This window comes from Poromitra crassiceps, assembly GCF_964638095.1.
Source record: "Poromitra crassiceps genome assembly, chromosome: 12".
NCBI lineage: Eukaryota > Metazoa > Chordata > Actinopteri > Beryciformes > Melamphaidae > Poromitra > Poromitra crassiceps.
The window spans coordinates 13,377,320-13,392,344 of record NC_139632.1 but is presented as its reverse complement, the minus strand read 5'-3'; the positions used below and the strand labels follow the sequence as shown (position 1 = coordinate 13,392,344).

Here is a 15,025-nt window from a genome sequence, read left to right as displayed (position 1 = left end):
GGATGGCTGCACCCAGGTTGAACAATTTAAACCCACCTGTAAGAATGTTGTATCTCTGATATGCAGCCACTGGCACTGTGATTCCGATTGTTTGTGCTGGGAAACACACCAAAAAAAAACATGTTATCTTATTGGTCAGCCTCAGCCATCGCCAAGGGGACAGTCAGTCAGCCAGCGTATAAAAGCACGACATGCGCTATATATCTCCAAGTCCATCTAGTCTGGGCGCACAGAGCGCAGCGCCGCGGAGGAGAGGAGAGGAGGAGAAAATAGCTGTCAACTTGGAAACTGCGGAGAAAGCAGAGCAGTGTGTCCCCTATACAGCCCTGTAAGTATCTTCATGCTGAATTTAGTGTTTGTGAATTCAATTCAGATGTTTTATTCGAGAGTTCATGACGCATTTATTTTGGAGGATTTTCCAAGCGGACTTGTGCGCACGGGAAGCCTCGTGGCACCTGTTGAACAATCTCCGTTCATTTTATGAAACTTTCACCATGTTTTTTTTCTCCGTAAACTTTTTCATTTCCAAGTCTTTGGGATAGGCTACGTGTCCGATATTTGGTTGTTAGATTAATCTATGGAAAATTCTTATTATACATGTATAGCCTACTGAAATTATTCTCTTCCGCATGATACATTTTTACCATCGTTTTGAACAGAACTTGAAACTTGAAACGGAACTTGAAGCATGACATTTCTCAGTACAAAGAACAAAATGCACGTCCTAAAACCGTTGTTATGTAGCCTAACCAACAATTTTAAACTAAAACAATGACAATTAAAAGATGCAATGGAAACGAATATTATAAACATAGCCTAATGGCTCCCTTAACGTTTATGGCTTTGAGCCAATCTATTGTTGCTTAATTGACAAACAAGCTATATGGATTGAGGTAACTGGAGTTACATCATGTGTGGATGCAGGACTGGAGATCTCAATCCTGCATCAGTAGAATGGCTCGTTTCATTTGTTGTGAAAATGGATTGTGAATCATTTAGGTTGTTTGGTTTTCCCCCTCCCTAATGTGCTTGTGTAAACAAACAAACAAACAAACAAACAAACAAACAAACAAACAAACCACTAGTCTCTAACATTTCTTTGAGGGAAGCAAGTTGTGTATAGCCTATAATCACGTTTGAATATCTTTTTGGGCTTTCAACCTCTCTGAGCTTATAAAGCTGAGCTTATAAAGCTCAGAGAGGTATAACGCTGTTATACCCCACTCAGCTGCTGTTTGAGTGTCATTTTCCTTGCTGTATTCAGTGTCTGTCTATTAGACTATTTGGATGTTAGAGCTATTATCTCACTATACTCTGGTCATTAAAATCTCCCTCTGTGTGCTATTGACTGCAGTTACCCCTGACTGCACCTCCCCTTCTCCCACACATCCCACTTGGTTGAATCCACTGGGACCATGTGGGTTCTGGATAAGATCCGTGGGTCGGTGGAGACCAACGTGCTGCGGCAGGGGGAGCACGGAGACAAGAAAGGCAGCGCCCCGGCCTACAGCAACGTCCTCACACCTGACAAAATCCCAGACTTCTTCATTCCCCCCAAGCTGGTCAGCTGCCCCCCGGAGCCGGAGATCCCCGACCTGAAGGCCAAAGATGAATTGCGACCCTCCGCTTCAGAGCAAGCCATTGGCAGTGGCAGGAAGATCAGCAGCCCACGCAGCCCGCGCCTCGTGGCCAAGCTCGCAGGAGATACCACCAAGAACCTGCTGAGGGCAGCAAACCGCCACATCATACAGATAGAGAGCGCCGACGACGTCGTGGCCGGAGACACCAACGCAGACCCCCAGTCGCAGACCGCCATGTCCCTGCCTTACGTCCCCAAGACCCAAACCTCGTACGGCTTCACCACGCTGAAGGAGAGCCCCCACACCCGCCGCAAGGAGTCGCTGTTCCACTGCGAGCTGACCAGCCCCATCACCTCCCCGAACGCCCAGAGGAAGAGCCCGGGGAAGAGTGGCGGCAGTGAGGGGGGGGGGAACCACCTGAACCCGGCCGACTTCAACTCCTCCCACATCAACCCCTACCGCTACTTCAGCGGCGGGGAGAGCGACACCTGCTCCTCGGCCGAGTCTTCGCCGTTCAGCTCGCCTCTGCTCTCCCGCTCGGCCTCCCTGCTCAAGATCTTCACCCACGAGACGCAGGCCAAGGTGATCATCATTTGATTATTAAACATGACGTTGCTTACATGAACCATATTGTGACATATATTGGTATCGAGAATGACCCTTAGGATTATCGTGATATTGATTTCAAACTATATCGCCCGGTCCCAGTACTTGTTTGTTCCGCTCTCCCTTCTCTCTCCCTCCCTCCCCCTTGTTCTCTCCCTTCACTCCTCCCTCTCTCTCTGTTCTCTCCCCCTCCCCTCTTTTTTCTCCCCTTCTCTCCCCCTATTCTCTCCCCTTCTCTTCCCCCTCCCCCTCCTCTCTCTCACTAATATAAGATTGTTCAAGCCTGTTTATTGATAGCGCTTAGCTAGACCTAGCTCTACACATTCTCTATAAAGCCCTCTGAGATATGCTTGTGAATTAGGGCTATACAAATAAACTTGACTAACTTGACTTGACAAGGTGGTGAAGGCCAAGCGGACATTTGCGCGCCACAGCTCCCTGTCCACCGACGAGTGCAGCTCGGCCGAGCCCAGCCCCAACGTCCAGCGCCGGCTCCGCCCCCTCTCCGGCCACGGCGCCGCGGCCGCGTCGGACCACGCCGTGCAGCACACCATCAACCTGCACAAAGGCGGCTCGGTGAGGATCAGCGCCAACTACGACGCCAGCACCGCCCGCCTGCGCATCCGCGTCCTGGCGGCCGAGAGTCTCTACGACAAGGTCTGCGACATCAAGAGCATTCACTGCTGCGTGTCCGTCTACCTGAACCCGGGCAAGCTGCAGAAGCAGAGGAGCAACATCATCAAGAACAGCCGCAACCCCGTGTTCAACGAGGACTTCTTCTTCGACTCGGTGACCTCGGCCCAGGTGAAGAACCTGTCGGTGAAGTTCAAGGTGGTGAACAAAGGCACGAGTCTAAAGAGGGACACGCTGCTGGGGGAGCGAGAAGTACCGCTGACAAAGCTGGTCTCGGGGCCCTAAAGCCGCATGAGGCAACGAACTCGACAAGGCGGGACTCTGATCAAAACTTTCATTAGATGTTTGCACTGGTTTCTATACATTCTGGCCCTGCACCTTTTTTTAAATAGACGAGGACTGAACATATAGACAAAGGGAGGGTCAAATGAAGCGCTCCCCACGAAGAGAAACAAACACCTGGACGGGCAGAGGAGAGGCGTTCTCCTGATGTCTGAAGTGCTGTGTCCTCCATCGGAAAGCTCTGGAAAATGAAGCACCTGGATGAGCGTGGGCGGATGAGAGAGTTGTTTGGCAGTCGAGCGTTGCCCTTTTCCCTGCTCACAACAACCAACGCTCATTAAGCCTGGCTGGCTTGATTTTGCCGCAGATGAAATTGACAGATGAAAGGTCTTTCCAATCTGGACAGCTCCGCCCCCTCGCCTCTCCAATCTGGACACCTCCCCCCTCTCGACAGACCCCCCCCCCCCCCCCCCCCCGCCTCTCTCCCAGCCAACGTCTTCAGCCAGTTCTGGATCAAAGGCTGGAAGACACCTGTGCATCACACTGCCTAGCTGCCCTTGCCTGCACTGTAGTGTGTACAACGTCGTGTGTGGCATGGTTGTATCAATGTAATATGACACAAATGCACAACAGTGCATGAGGCGATTCGACATTATACTGTGTATTCAGCACAAAGATGCTTTTGTGGATGTGTGTGCATGTTGTTTGAAGTGGCACTACATCCTGATGGATGTGTGTGCATGTTGTTTGAAGTGGCACTACATCCTGATGTGTAAAAGACCCTTTGATCACAGTTGCCAGGGCCGTCTGCTACGGGGGCGTGACAAACAGAACAATGGCAGCGTCTCATATCTGGAGAATGAGGACTCTGGTGTCTCTGGTTTTCATGGCATGAATATGTAAATGGTATTGGCGTGTGCTTGCCATTCGCAAAGTTTCATGAAACCCAAAACCCGAAAGCCTTACTTATGTGTGTTAGGTGTGAAAGGTGTATGTGTGTGTGTGTGTGTGTGTGTGTGTGTGTGTGAAAGAGAGAGAGAGAGAGATAAAGCATTCCATTTTGGCTAGTATGACATTTTGTCCAAAGTTGTTGATTATACATGTAATTTTATATGTACAGCATGTGATATTTGTACAACACTTTTGTATGTTTCGGAATGACTCGATATGTGTGTGGAATTTGTACTGAATATAACTGTATATAATAATTTGTATGACTGTCCATGAGATGCCAATTATGCACCGTGCACCAGGAAGCGAATGCCCGACGAGAGAGGCAGTCACCGCAAGAAATGTCAAGGACGAAATGCAGGGAAACAATAATAGGGTGTTTTAGACATGAGCAGCCGCCCTCTCTCGCCTCTCCCTCGGCGTCCTCTGCTGTCCTTCTAAGGAATTAGAAGAAATTGCATGTGATTGTAGCCTGGAGTGCTCGGCAGGGGAGAGCAACTTCACAAGGAAGGGGGATGAAACCAGAGTGCATGCAGACAGCTGGTCAAATCAATTCTGTGAGGAGTAGTACTCACGTTGCATTTGTAACTCACTTGTAGCAACACTATTGACATGCTCTGTATACTTTCAGTACAAATGTCGTGACAGTGCTGGTTGGTTTTGTTACGGTGTGACAGTCAGTGAGTTGTTGTTGTGATCCCTGTTGTGTAATTGTTTTTGTTTGCATACAGTACCTGCTCGTATAGGGTTATTGTGTTTTTACTGAAACGTAATGGTAACTAACCCCCTTTGGTGACAAATCCTTCACTTTCTTGTAGCATGACTAAAATACTTACAGTATGTGGTGACAGTGCAAAATGTCAGTGTTTTTGTTTTGTTTTTTTGTACAATAGTGGGGTTGCCTTACTGCAGTGGTTATCAAACTTTGTTTGCCCTTTCCCTGAGTTCTGAATCCTAGCACCCCCATAAATTTAGCTTAGAAATGGCAAGAGAAAACTATAGCATATTATGCAATGAATGAACGATATCCCACCCTTTGAAGAATATAACATTACAAAATAAGAAAGGTGAAAGAGTTGCAATTAGTGCCTCCTGAGCAGATTTATTTAAATATTTCATTTATTTTCATGATTTATTCTTACATTTTCCCATTTCCCCCTTTCTCTCAAGTAGCCCCCCGTAGTACCTACATGTACCCCTAGGGGTACGCATACCCCTGTTTGGGAACCAATCATGAACCAATGCCTTACAGCTTACAGCATGCTCTGATTCTAGATGAGGATTTGCTGCCAATACTCGGCTGTGGAAATGTTTATAATACTCAATTACGTCTGAAATATGGGTGATGTGTTGTGGGGATTATTGCCCGACCAAGTCTTATTTTTGTAACTGATTTGCCTTGACTGGTTTGTTGCAGCTTATCATTCAGTAGATTTGATAAGTGGGGGGAAAGGATAATGAGACTGTCCAAGAGGATCTAGATATCTGACCAACCGACTGGGCAGGCTGTGCCATCCTCAACCTGTGGTCTAGTGAAAGATTTGTATTTTGTTGATGGGTGAAGATTTGGCCACATGTCTAATCAGAAATAATTAAATGGTAATATTGGAACTTATCTATATCATAGCATCACAAGTGAAATAAATCGTTAAAGGATAATGCCATTTTATGTATGGGTTCTATGTTATGCCCTATATTTGATATATTGCATAGACCCTTTTCACAGCAACCGTTTTGAGGCGGTAAAGCAGGTGTAACCAATACCATTAATGATGGTTCCATTCCATTTAGGCGTTCCAGTGCCAGGGCCCTCATTAATGTCATTGGTGACACCTGCTTTACTTCCTGCTTTACCACCTCTGTACGGTTGCTGTGAAAAGGGCCCTATATATATTGGCTTTCTGTTTGTTTTTTGTGCTGACTGAATTTTGTCATAAGCTTCCAGAGTTTCTGAAAGTGAGCTCTCCTTGGACTCATGTGACACTTTTTCTCTCCAGTAATGAAAGAAAAGATATATGCCACGTCCAACCCCCCACCCCCAGCCAGCAGTATAGCAGTAATCATGTTCCACTGAAATCATTTTCTTTTACTTTTTTTGGTTGATTCTCAGATATACTGGAAGCCTATGGCAGTGTTCAGCCTCCATAAAACAGATAGTGGATACTATAGCTCTAGAAACAAATTGTAGGCGATGGTCAGAGGTACTAATTATTAATAACTATAGGCATCGAACCTACTAAGTCATCTATCTTTTAAGAAGACATGTATTGCTGGACACTGATGATTGATGTGTTTTGTTTTTAATTGAAGACAATCTGCGTAAAGCCTTTTCAATCAACAACATGATAGGCCTACTTTGGATCTGGCAGACTACTTGTACAGTGCCTGACTGTTAAAAACACAATATAGCCTTTGTGTTCCGGTGTGGGATACATGTTGCTGGCTGTTAAAGAATGTATGTAGAAATGCATGATCTTATCAGTCCTCTGACATACAAGCCACTAATCCACCTCAGGGCTTATTCACATTATTCATTACATTATCAAGTCAATCAAATGTAATGTAAATTATTTTCCATGTTAAAGAATAAGCCATGCATTTGCAATTGATTTGACTTAAAACACTCCCTTGTCTTTTCCTCACAAAAACATCAACACATTATGCGTCATCTGAAGGCTATTGAAATGAGTAAAGTCACAATAAAATCAGGTTGGTTTTAAACATATAGCTACTCTGCCCTGTTTAGATACAAGGCTGGCCAATTGAAATGCTAACCTTTATTTGATCCACTGAGGATCGAGTTTCCAGAATTAACTTGTTCCATGATCTTGCTAACCTGACGCTGCCAGATGGATACAGGTTGATGGATCTTGCCTGTTGCCGTGCTAAAAAGCCGTCCATCGCTCTGTTCTGCACTCAATAGCGGTTTAATTAGGACCGGGGTGGAGAGGCTTGACTGCAGACGTTTTAAATTAGATCTGAGAAGAGCCTCAATGCGTGCGTGTGTGTGTCTCTCTCTCTCTCCCTCTCTCTCTCACACACACACACACACACACACACACACACACACACACACACACACAGTGAGTGGGTGGGTGGGTGGGTGGTCAGATGATTGTAGCATTTCACTGATGGGTCACATGTAATTCCATACAGAAGCTTTCTTTTCCTTTTGAATTATGCTGAACTGTCTCTCAAGTCTTCCTGTCTTGACAGGTTCTCTCTGAAAAATGAAACTGAAAAGTGCCAATCCGTTACTTGACACCAAATTCTTTCGTTTCTCCTCAGAGATGTTAGATGGAAGTTGGTTTCCATGTGCTCTTTGTTGTTGTTTTTGTTTCTTGATGTTGACATTGTGCTCTAGTGTGCGCTGTCGGCGTGAGTAGCTACAAAACAACTGACGCCTGTGGATTTTACCAACCGTTCTCTGATAATTGTGTTAATGATTGTATGAAATGCTGTAATTAAAGGGGGACAAAATCACCATCCCTGCTTCTGTCAGTTATTACTTTACAATGCATACTGTCTGTAAGAGCAGTTGCTTATTTAAGGCATTTGTGTAGACATTTCCAGTGGATTTCCAATGAAGTGTCAATGAAGAGTTGCACTCATCCCATTTTCCCAATATCTGCTTTTCTCCGTCTCTCCTTTCTTTTTCCCCCCTCTCTCTCATGGCTTGATCACCATGGTCATGTGACACTTTTGACCAACCCTAAGCCTTGTTAACGACATCCTCCTTTAATTATTATTATTATTATTAAACCTTTATTTAACCAGGAGCCTGTACTACGAAGCTAGTTTAACAGATCCGCGATGAGTCCCTTTGATCTGGTTTGACTGAACAGGATCAAAGCTATCTAGTTAACTGATACTACGACGCTGGTTTTGTACTAGGTAAGTGGACCTGGGATCTGCCTGTGCACGCGCACGTTTTTCGCTCGTGCACAGGCGCGCGTCCACGCGAAAGAGGTGCGCTAGCCAATCACATTATGAACAGCTGAGTTGATCCATGCCCACACCCATTTCCACACCCATTTCCTCATTGAATGAAAAAGCGCAGCCACAGTGGGATCAGAGATTTTAGCGGATATTTAATGTAACCTATGGCAGAATGAAAATCCGCGTTGGATATAGTTGGGGGAAGGACTGTCTAAAGCTGCCGCTTGTATTCACATCAGTCATTTGATTTACTTTGATCAGCGATTTCTGTCTCCTACAGCTTTGTGCGAGTGTAAATGTACATTAAATGTGTAATCTCAGTCTATAAATTTCCACAATCTGTAAGCCTATTTAGACCATAGATTTAGAAAGCATGCTCAATGAATAATGATCTCTATCACTCATTATGTGTGTGTGGTTGCACTGATCGAATAATTCATATAGGCTATAATAATGATATCCTAATATAAAAGAGAAAACTGCTGGACTGAATTGAGACGATGCGGGCATACTTTTCATTGATAAAAACTAGCCTATTTTTGCTCATATATTGGCATACAGCCTACAGGACACAGTTCCAGCTGAAACATGCAAGAAGCCTGCATATTTAGTATTGGGGCTATCCCATATTTATCCCATGTATATTATATGTATAGGCTTTTCTGGCATGTAGGAGAATATCACCCTCACTCCATTTGAGGCTCCGTTTAGCCTATGATATGCGCTGCGGTGATTAATAGTGATCATATTTCTCCACGCATAGTTGAGCTGTTAAGACATAAAGTGGTAAGTAGGCTTAATTTAATTATGTAGCCTACAGAGCCACAAATGTTTTTCTTGTTATATTCTCAGTTGACTGCAATCTATTTTTCATATGGCGATCTTATATGAACGGTGAGTGACTCCAGAGAGCCGATTATATGGGTCTGTCATGGATTTTGATCTTATCCTCTGAAGCTAACCTGGTCGCGACCAGGTTAGCTTTGCAGCGTCAGTTGCCATGGTGATTGAAAGTTAACTTGCTTTGTAGTACGGCTAAACCAGGTTTAAACTCAAACTTACTCGGATAAGGCATTAAACTAGCTTCGTAGTACAGGCTACAGGTGAGTCCCATTGAGATGACAAGATCTCTTTTTCGAGGGAGCCCTGGCCAAGATAGCAGCAATACAGTTTCAACCAGACACACAATCAAATATTAAAAGCACATTATGTCAAAGCATACAGTTGCAAACAGATCACAGAATCAAAAGCCAAAAAGACAGACAGAAACGCAAAGCAGCACATAAGGAAACATTAAAACACAAAAGCAAAACATGTAACAACATGTATGAAAGCAAACACTAAGAGCACATATAAAACAAAGACATGACTATGACTATGACTAAAAGAGAGACAGGAGGAAAACGGGCCTAGCTACGGAAGCACTCACAACCTCCAATTGAATCTGCCTCCAAGCCCTTCACTATATTTTTAAATGTGCTAATGGGATGAGCTCAGCTAGCTGCAAGTCTGTCTGCAAGAGACCCTTCTCACGGGGGCCATTTTGTGTCGAGAAGCCAGGGTAAACACAGGTGCAAGCAAAACACTAATGAGGGTTTCCAACTTCCATGATTGGAATTTGGAAACCCTCATTAGTGTTTTGCTTGCACCTGTGTTTACCCTGGCTTCTCGACACAAAATGGCCCCCGTGAGAAGGGTCTAGTGGTTCCAGGCTGCAGGGGCAGAGAACATAAAGGCCTGCTTGGTTCCAGGCTGCAGGGGCAGAGAACATAAAGGCCTGCTTGGTTCCAGGCTGCAGGGGCAGAGAACATAAAGGCCTGCTTGGTTCCAGGCTGCAGGGGCAGAGAACATAAAGGCCTGCTTGGTTCCAGGCTGCAGGGGCAGAGAACATAAAGGCCTGCTTGCCAAGTTCAGTGCCAAGTCCCACATTCACCACGGTTTTTACTGGCTTCCCTTGCCGCCTCACCCGCTCATGCAAATTGGTCCATGCTGTCTAAATGCCATACACAGGTTAGGGTGGGGAGAGAGACAGGTTAGGGTGGGGAGAGAGACAGGTTAGGGTGGGGAGAGAGTCATTGGCAGGTTAGGGTGGGGAGAGAGACAGGTTAGGGTGGGGAGAGAGACGGGTTAGGGTGGGGAGAGAGACAGGTTAGGGTGGGGAGAGAGACAGGTTAGGGTGGGGAGAGAGACGGGTTAGGGTGGGGAGAGAGACGGGCTTGGCACTGCCTGTGTGGGGAGGGAGTGCGTGGGAGGCGGCTATGAGACGAGATGAGAAGACAGGAGATGTTGAAGGGACATAATAGTAGTAATTGCTGCCAAGGGTCAGATTTAATTTTTTTATTTATGTGCACATTAGTTATTTTAGCGTTTAATTTAATTTGAGCGTAACTTTTTTAATGTGAAGAATAGCAGTCCTTGGCTTTCTTTAAAGGTCACCATGTTTAAAAGTTGCTGCGCGTGCCGAGGCAGGCAAGGTGAGTTTATTTGTATAGCACATTTCATCCAGAGGCAATTCAAAGTGCTTTACATAAAATGGATAAAAAGAAAAGAGCATAGAGAAAGAAAAAGAAAATAAAAAGTAAATAAAGAGTGAGAACAATAAAATGGAAAAGGTTGAAGGTCACAGTGCAAAATTATTAGCAGCAAATCAAGTAAAATATTTTAGAATACAAAAAATCACACCCAGGTGTTGAAGGTGCAGGTTTGCGCAGGTCGGACCCTTCTGCCCCACCCCCCACTCCCCTCTCTCTGGCACTGTATGTACGTGCGTGCATGCATGTGTGTCTGTGTGTGTGTTTCACCGGCTTTGAGGCGCTTTCTGTGTCCACTCTCGCTTCCTTGTAGAGTTGGGGGGAGGGGCCTAGTCTACATCTCGGGGCAGGCCCGCGGGAAGTAGGGGTGCTGCAGGTGCTGCAGCACCCCCTAGATTTTTTCCAAATTTTTTTTTTTCTTTTTTTTTCTTTTACAAATGTAATTAAAAATATTTTGCAGTGCACTATGTTCCTTTCTTGTTTAAGAATGTTTCGGGAAATGAAAATGTAGCCTATTTAAATAGAATTATCAACAATAACAATCAAGGAAGTTACATGCTTGTAGGCTAGAGAAGAAGAAGAAGCGCGCATGCACGCACATGTTGTGTTGAACCAACCAACAACCAATACGAATTGTTTAATCTGGCAATAAAGAAATGTGAACTTGACATGCTATTTTAATAGCCTACTCAAAAATGCACCTCCCACTATACAGCAAAGAGAGGAGTCAATGTTTCTTGATATATGCCATTCAGATCAGAATAATTAGTCTAGTCATTAAGTTTGCTGATAATATTTCTATCATGTTAAGTCTGTGTCATGTTAACTGGTGTATATAGAGCAAATAGGGAGATATAGAGCATTATCATCATGCTATATATCTCCCTCTTTGCTCTGAATGAGTGAGAAAAGGAGAAAATACTGAATAATTACATCACAACAGTATCCTAATGTTGATTTAAAATGAGATATTCCTCTAAATATGGCAAAAAAATGTAAAAAAAAAACGCCCAATTTTTTTTTGCTGCTGTGTATCCGTTTGTAGCACGAGATGTCCATTTGTAGCACGAGGGGCTGTAGCTATGGATAGGAAGGTCATAGATAGAGAATGGGGATTCAAGGAATGGGTAGGGGGTGTGGCTAGAGGGATGTAGGTGGTGGGAGGGGGGTGGACAAGGAAGGGGCGGGGCTAGGGAAAAGAGACCTAGCTAGGGATAGGAAGGTTGTAGAGAGTCGGGATTCCAAGGGTGGGTAGGGGGAGTGGCTAGGAGGATGTGGGTGGTGGGGGGGGGTCAAAGAAGGTGGCTGGCAGGGCTAGGGAAAAGGCAGCGTAGCTAGGGATAGGAAGGACGTAGAGGTCAGCGTTTTTGTAGAGGTAAACAACACATATCAGAAACAATGTGAAAGGTCCGATCAAAGCCTTCACTCTATTCCCAATGGAGAAACATTAGACAAGGTGGCAGAATGGTCTGCTGGTCACAGGCTTGATCCAGTGAGATGGAAAAACCAGAATCTATGAAACATCCCAGAGCCCTGCTGGGTTTCATTTGAGAAATCTAATCAGGGACTGATTTGCACCTTGGCTGCAAGATGAACACAATTAACTACCTGGCAGAGAAACAGCAGCAGTCGCTCTGGATCCAGACGACCAGGAGGGAAAAACGTTGCAAGATAACAGGAGGGCTGAAAACCTCTGAATCATGCACACACGCACGAACATACACGCACGCACATGCACGCACGCGCACGCACACGCACACGCACACACACACACACACACGCACGCACGAACATACACGCACGCACAGGCACGCACGCACGCACGCACGCACGAGCACGCACGCACGCACACACACACACACACACACATATTTATACGGTTTATATGGCACTTTTCCACAAACTAAATTCAAAGAAAGAAATCCACGCCAAAAACATAATTGTTACTACTTTTTAGCTGGACAGCACGGCGGCCAAAAAAAACTTTTTGCGATATCCCCCCCCCCCTCTCCCCATTTTCCAGTGTTTTCCAGGCCCAGTTGCACAAAGCACATTAGGTTAAGATTTCCCTTAGGGTCCGAGTTAAGATGTCCATGAAATAGAATCAGCTGCCCGAAACACTTGTGCAGCAAGCTTGTGCTTATGTTTTCCTTAAAATGTTTAACCTTATGGAGAAGAGTTGGTAACACTTTACAATACTGGTGCAAACATGTGCATGAATGCATGCTTAACTCATGATGAATTAAGCCATTAATTGATGCTTACCGCATCATCAACTAATGAAAGGTATGTTTGATGAACACACCGAGTCATATATGAATTACTATTAATTAAGTAGGCTATGCCTATATCATCATAGTTAATTCCTCATCAACACATACATTAACACACTGTGTTCAATAATACCGTAATTCATGTGTTAATTACCACTATCGACATCTGGCTCCCTGCAACCGGAACTTTAGCGTTACGAGACCGCAATGCCGATAGCCCACAATCCGAACCAGCTGAGCGAGGCGGTGTGCAGCGTGTCAGGGACCGGCTGGATCTAACCTCTCCCAGCCATTTTACCTCGTTCATCATGGGCATTCCTTCCTCTTCGAAGCTTGGTCCACAGAACATGTGGCCGGTGTTTTGTGCCTATCTTACCGGGTGTCTAAATGCACGACCCAGCAGGCCAGCCACCCCCAGGCTAAGAGCCTCTCTCCCGGCCCGACACCCAGGGCAGCCCAGGGTCTGTCTGAGAGCAGGTCGAGGTCACTGGGGGCTGGGTTTACCCAGGCTACCACCACCCAACCCCTACCCGCCCTGCCCCTCACCTTGCCTGGGTCCCACACCTCCGGCCGAGACCCCTTCAGAACCTCTTAGCCGGGTACGGCTATTTCAGCAGCTGTAGTAGCTATCATTCCGATGTTGCTGCTCTGATATAGGCTATGCGTGTAGTAGCCCCGAACCAGACCAACTCCAACACATTCTCTGACGTTGTATCCACAGTGCATCTCCAACAGACATCAAACACTGGATGTATGTCTTGTAGGCTCTATATGCCAAGAACCACATACAGTATATATGTATGAGTTAAGTGTTGTGCCTCACAAGTGCCTATATCATTATGTATGAATTAATAGTTATGTGCCACATATAGTAAAGTCACAACATACTTATGTATTAATTAATTGTTATGTGCCACAAATAGTAAAGTCACAACATACTTATGTATTAATTAATAGTTTTGTGCCACATATTGTAAAGTCACGACATAATGATATCCTCACAAATCATTAGCTGATGCTGATCATGAAATCACTTTTATACAGTATAGTCATGAGAACAATTCAAAATATATAGGTAATCAGTGAAGACCATCATTGGAGTTATAAAAGCACATTTATTTATCAAGTTTGTGAACATGTCCCCCCAAAGTCTGCCCTGGAGCAAGGACTCGCTCTCCAGTGCCCCTTGTCTGTATCAGCTGGGGGAAACAGTCTGGCCTCTCCCCTCTCCTCCCCACGGCCCGCGTTGCTCGATCTCTCCGGCGGGTCCAGCTCTCGTCCTTTTTCACTTGTGTTGCTCTTCACTTCCCGAACCAACGTGACTGTAGCGACAGGTCTCCACCATGCACGCACACACAACAAACAAGCTAGCTAAATTGCTACGGCTAGCTACCTGAAACTCTAACAAACCCGCTCGTTCCTCTTGCGATTGGTATCCATTCGACACTGCCACCACCACTGTGACCGACTCTTAGGCTTTGCAGTTTGTACTCTTTGTAGAATAAAAACACGGAGGCAGCTGTTGATATTTGCAAAACGAACACCACCTTGTGCAACCCAGCTAGTTGCTCTCGACCACGAGGATAAGTGTCAAGAAAGACATGGCACACAAACAATTACTTCCGTTGCCTCAGCCTGCCATCAAAAATAAAAGCACGCAGAGCTCAGTACTGCGTAGCTGGTTACAACATGAATTTCGACTTTTATTCTGAAAGTCTTGGCCGGAAACAATATGTTTTCTCGTGGTTACCTTGACAGTGGCCCAGCTACAATGGTGTCTGATATGAGAACATGTTGCAGGTCAGGATGTCAAACAAATAGCACGCTCACAGTGCGCTTTTAGCCTATTTCGGATTACCAGGGGCAAATCCCAAAGATACATGCAGCGGATGACAGATTGGGTAAACACATGGGCTCTTTTAGGCTACTGTCAATTTGAGTTTACCCGTGAGCACCAAGCATCAATCACTCGATCAGCCTGAGCCACGAGAGGAACCTCCATAAAATAGCGTAGCCTACACTACTACACTAGTAACAAGTAATCAGAATGATAGCCTACTGATAGTATCATAGACTACAGCACAGTTCGCCCATAAACACACGCTTCCCAGTCATACATATAGCGCCAGTGTCTCCGCCAGGCCACCACCACTGACAAACTACCGTAAACAGCAGAGGCGACTCCGCTGCACCCCGAACGCCTCTCTTTCCAGCCAGCTAGGCACCGGTC

At 45.4% G+C, this 15,025-nt stretch overlaps 1 protein-coding gene across 1 annotated transcript; it reads left to right on the top strand.

Moving 5' to 3' along the window:
* Positions 1-235: 235 nt before the first annotated feature.
* On the top strand, positions 236-7,129 carry LOC310786761 (C2 calcium-dependent domain-containing protein 4C-like). Its single transcript, XM_083648039.1, has 3 exons — positions 236-328; positions 1,355-2,162; positions 2,586-7,129. Exons 2-3 carry the CDS (start codon positions 1,416-1,418, stop codon positions 3,102-3,104), a joined length of 1,266 nt encoding a protein of 421 aa, XP_083504165.1. The 5' UTR covers positions 236-328; positions 1,355-1,415; the 3' UTR covers positions 3,105-7,129.
* Positions 7,130-15,025: the final 7,896 nt, after the last annotated feature.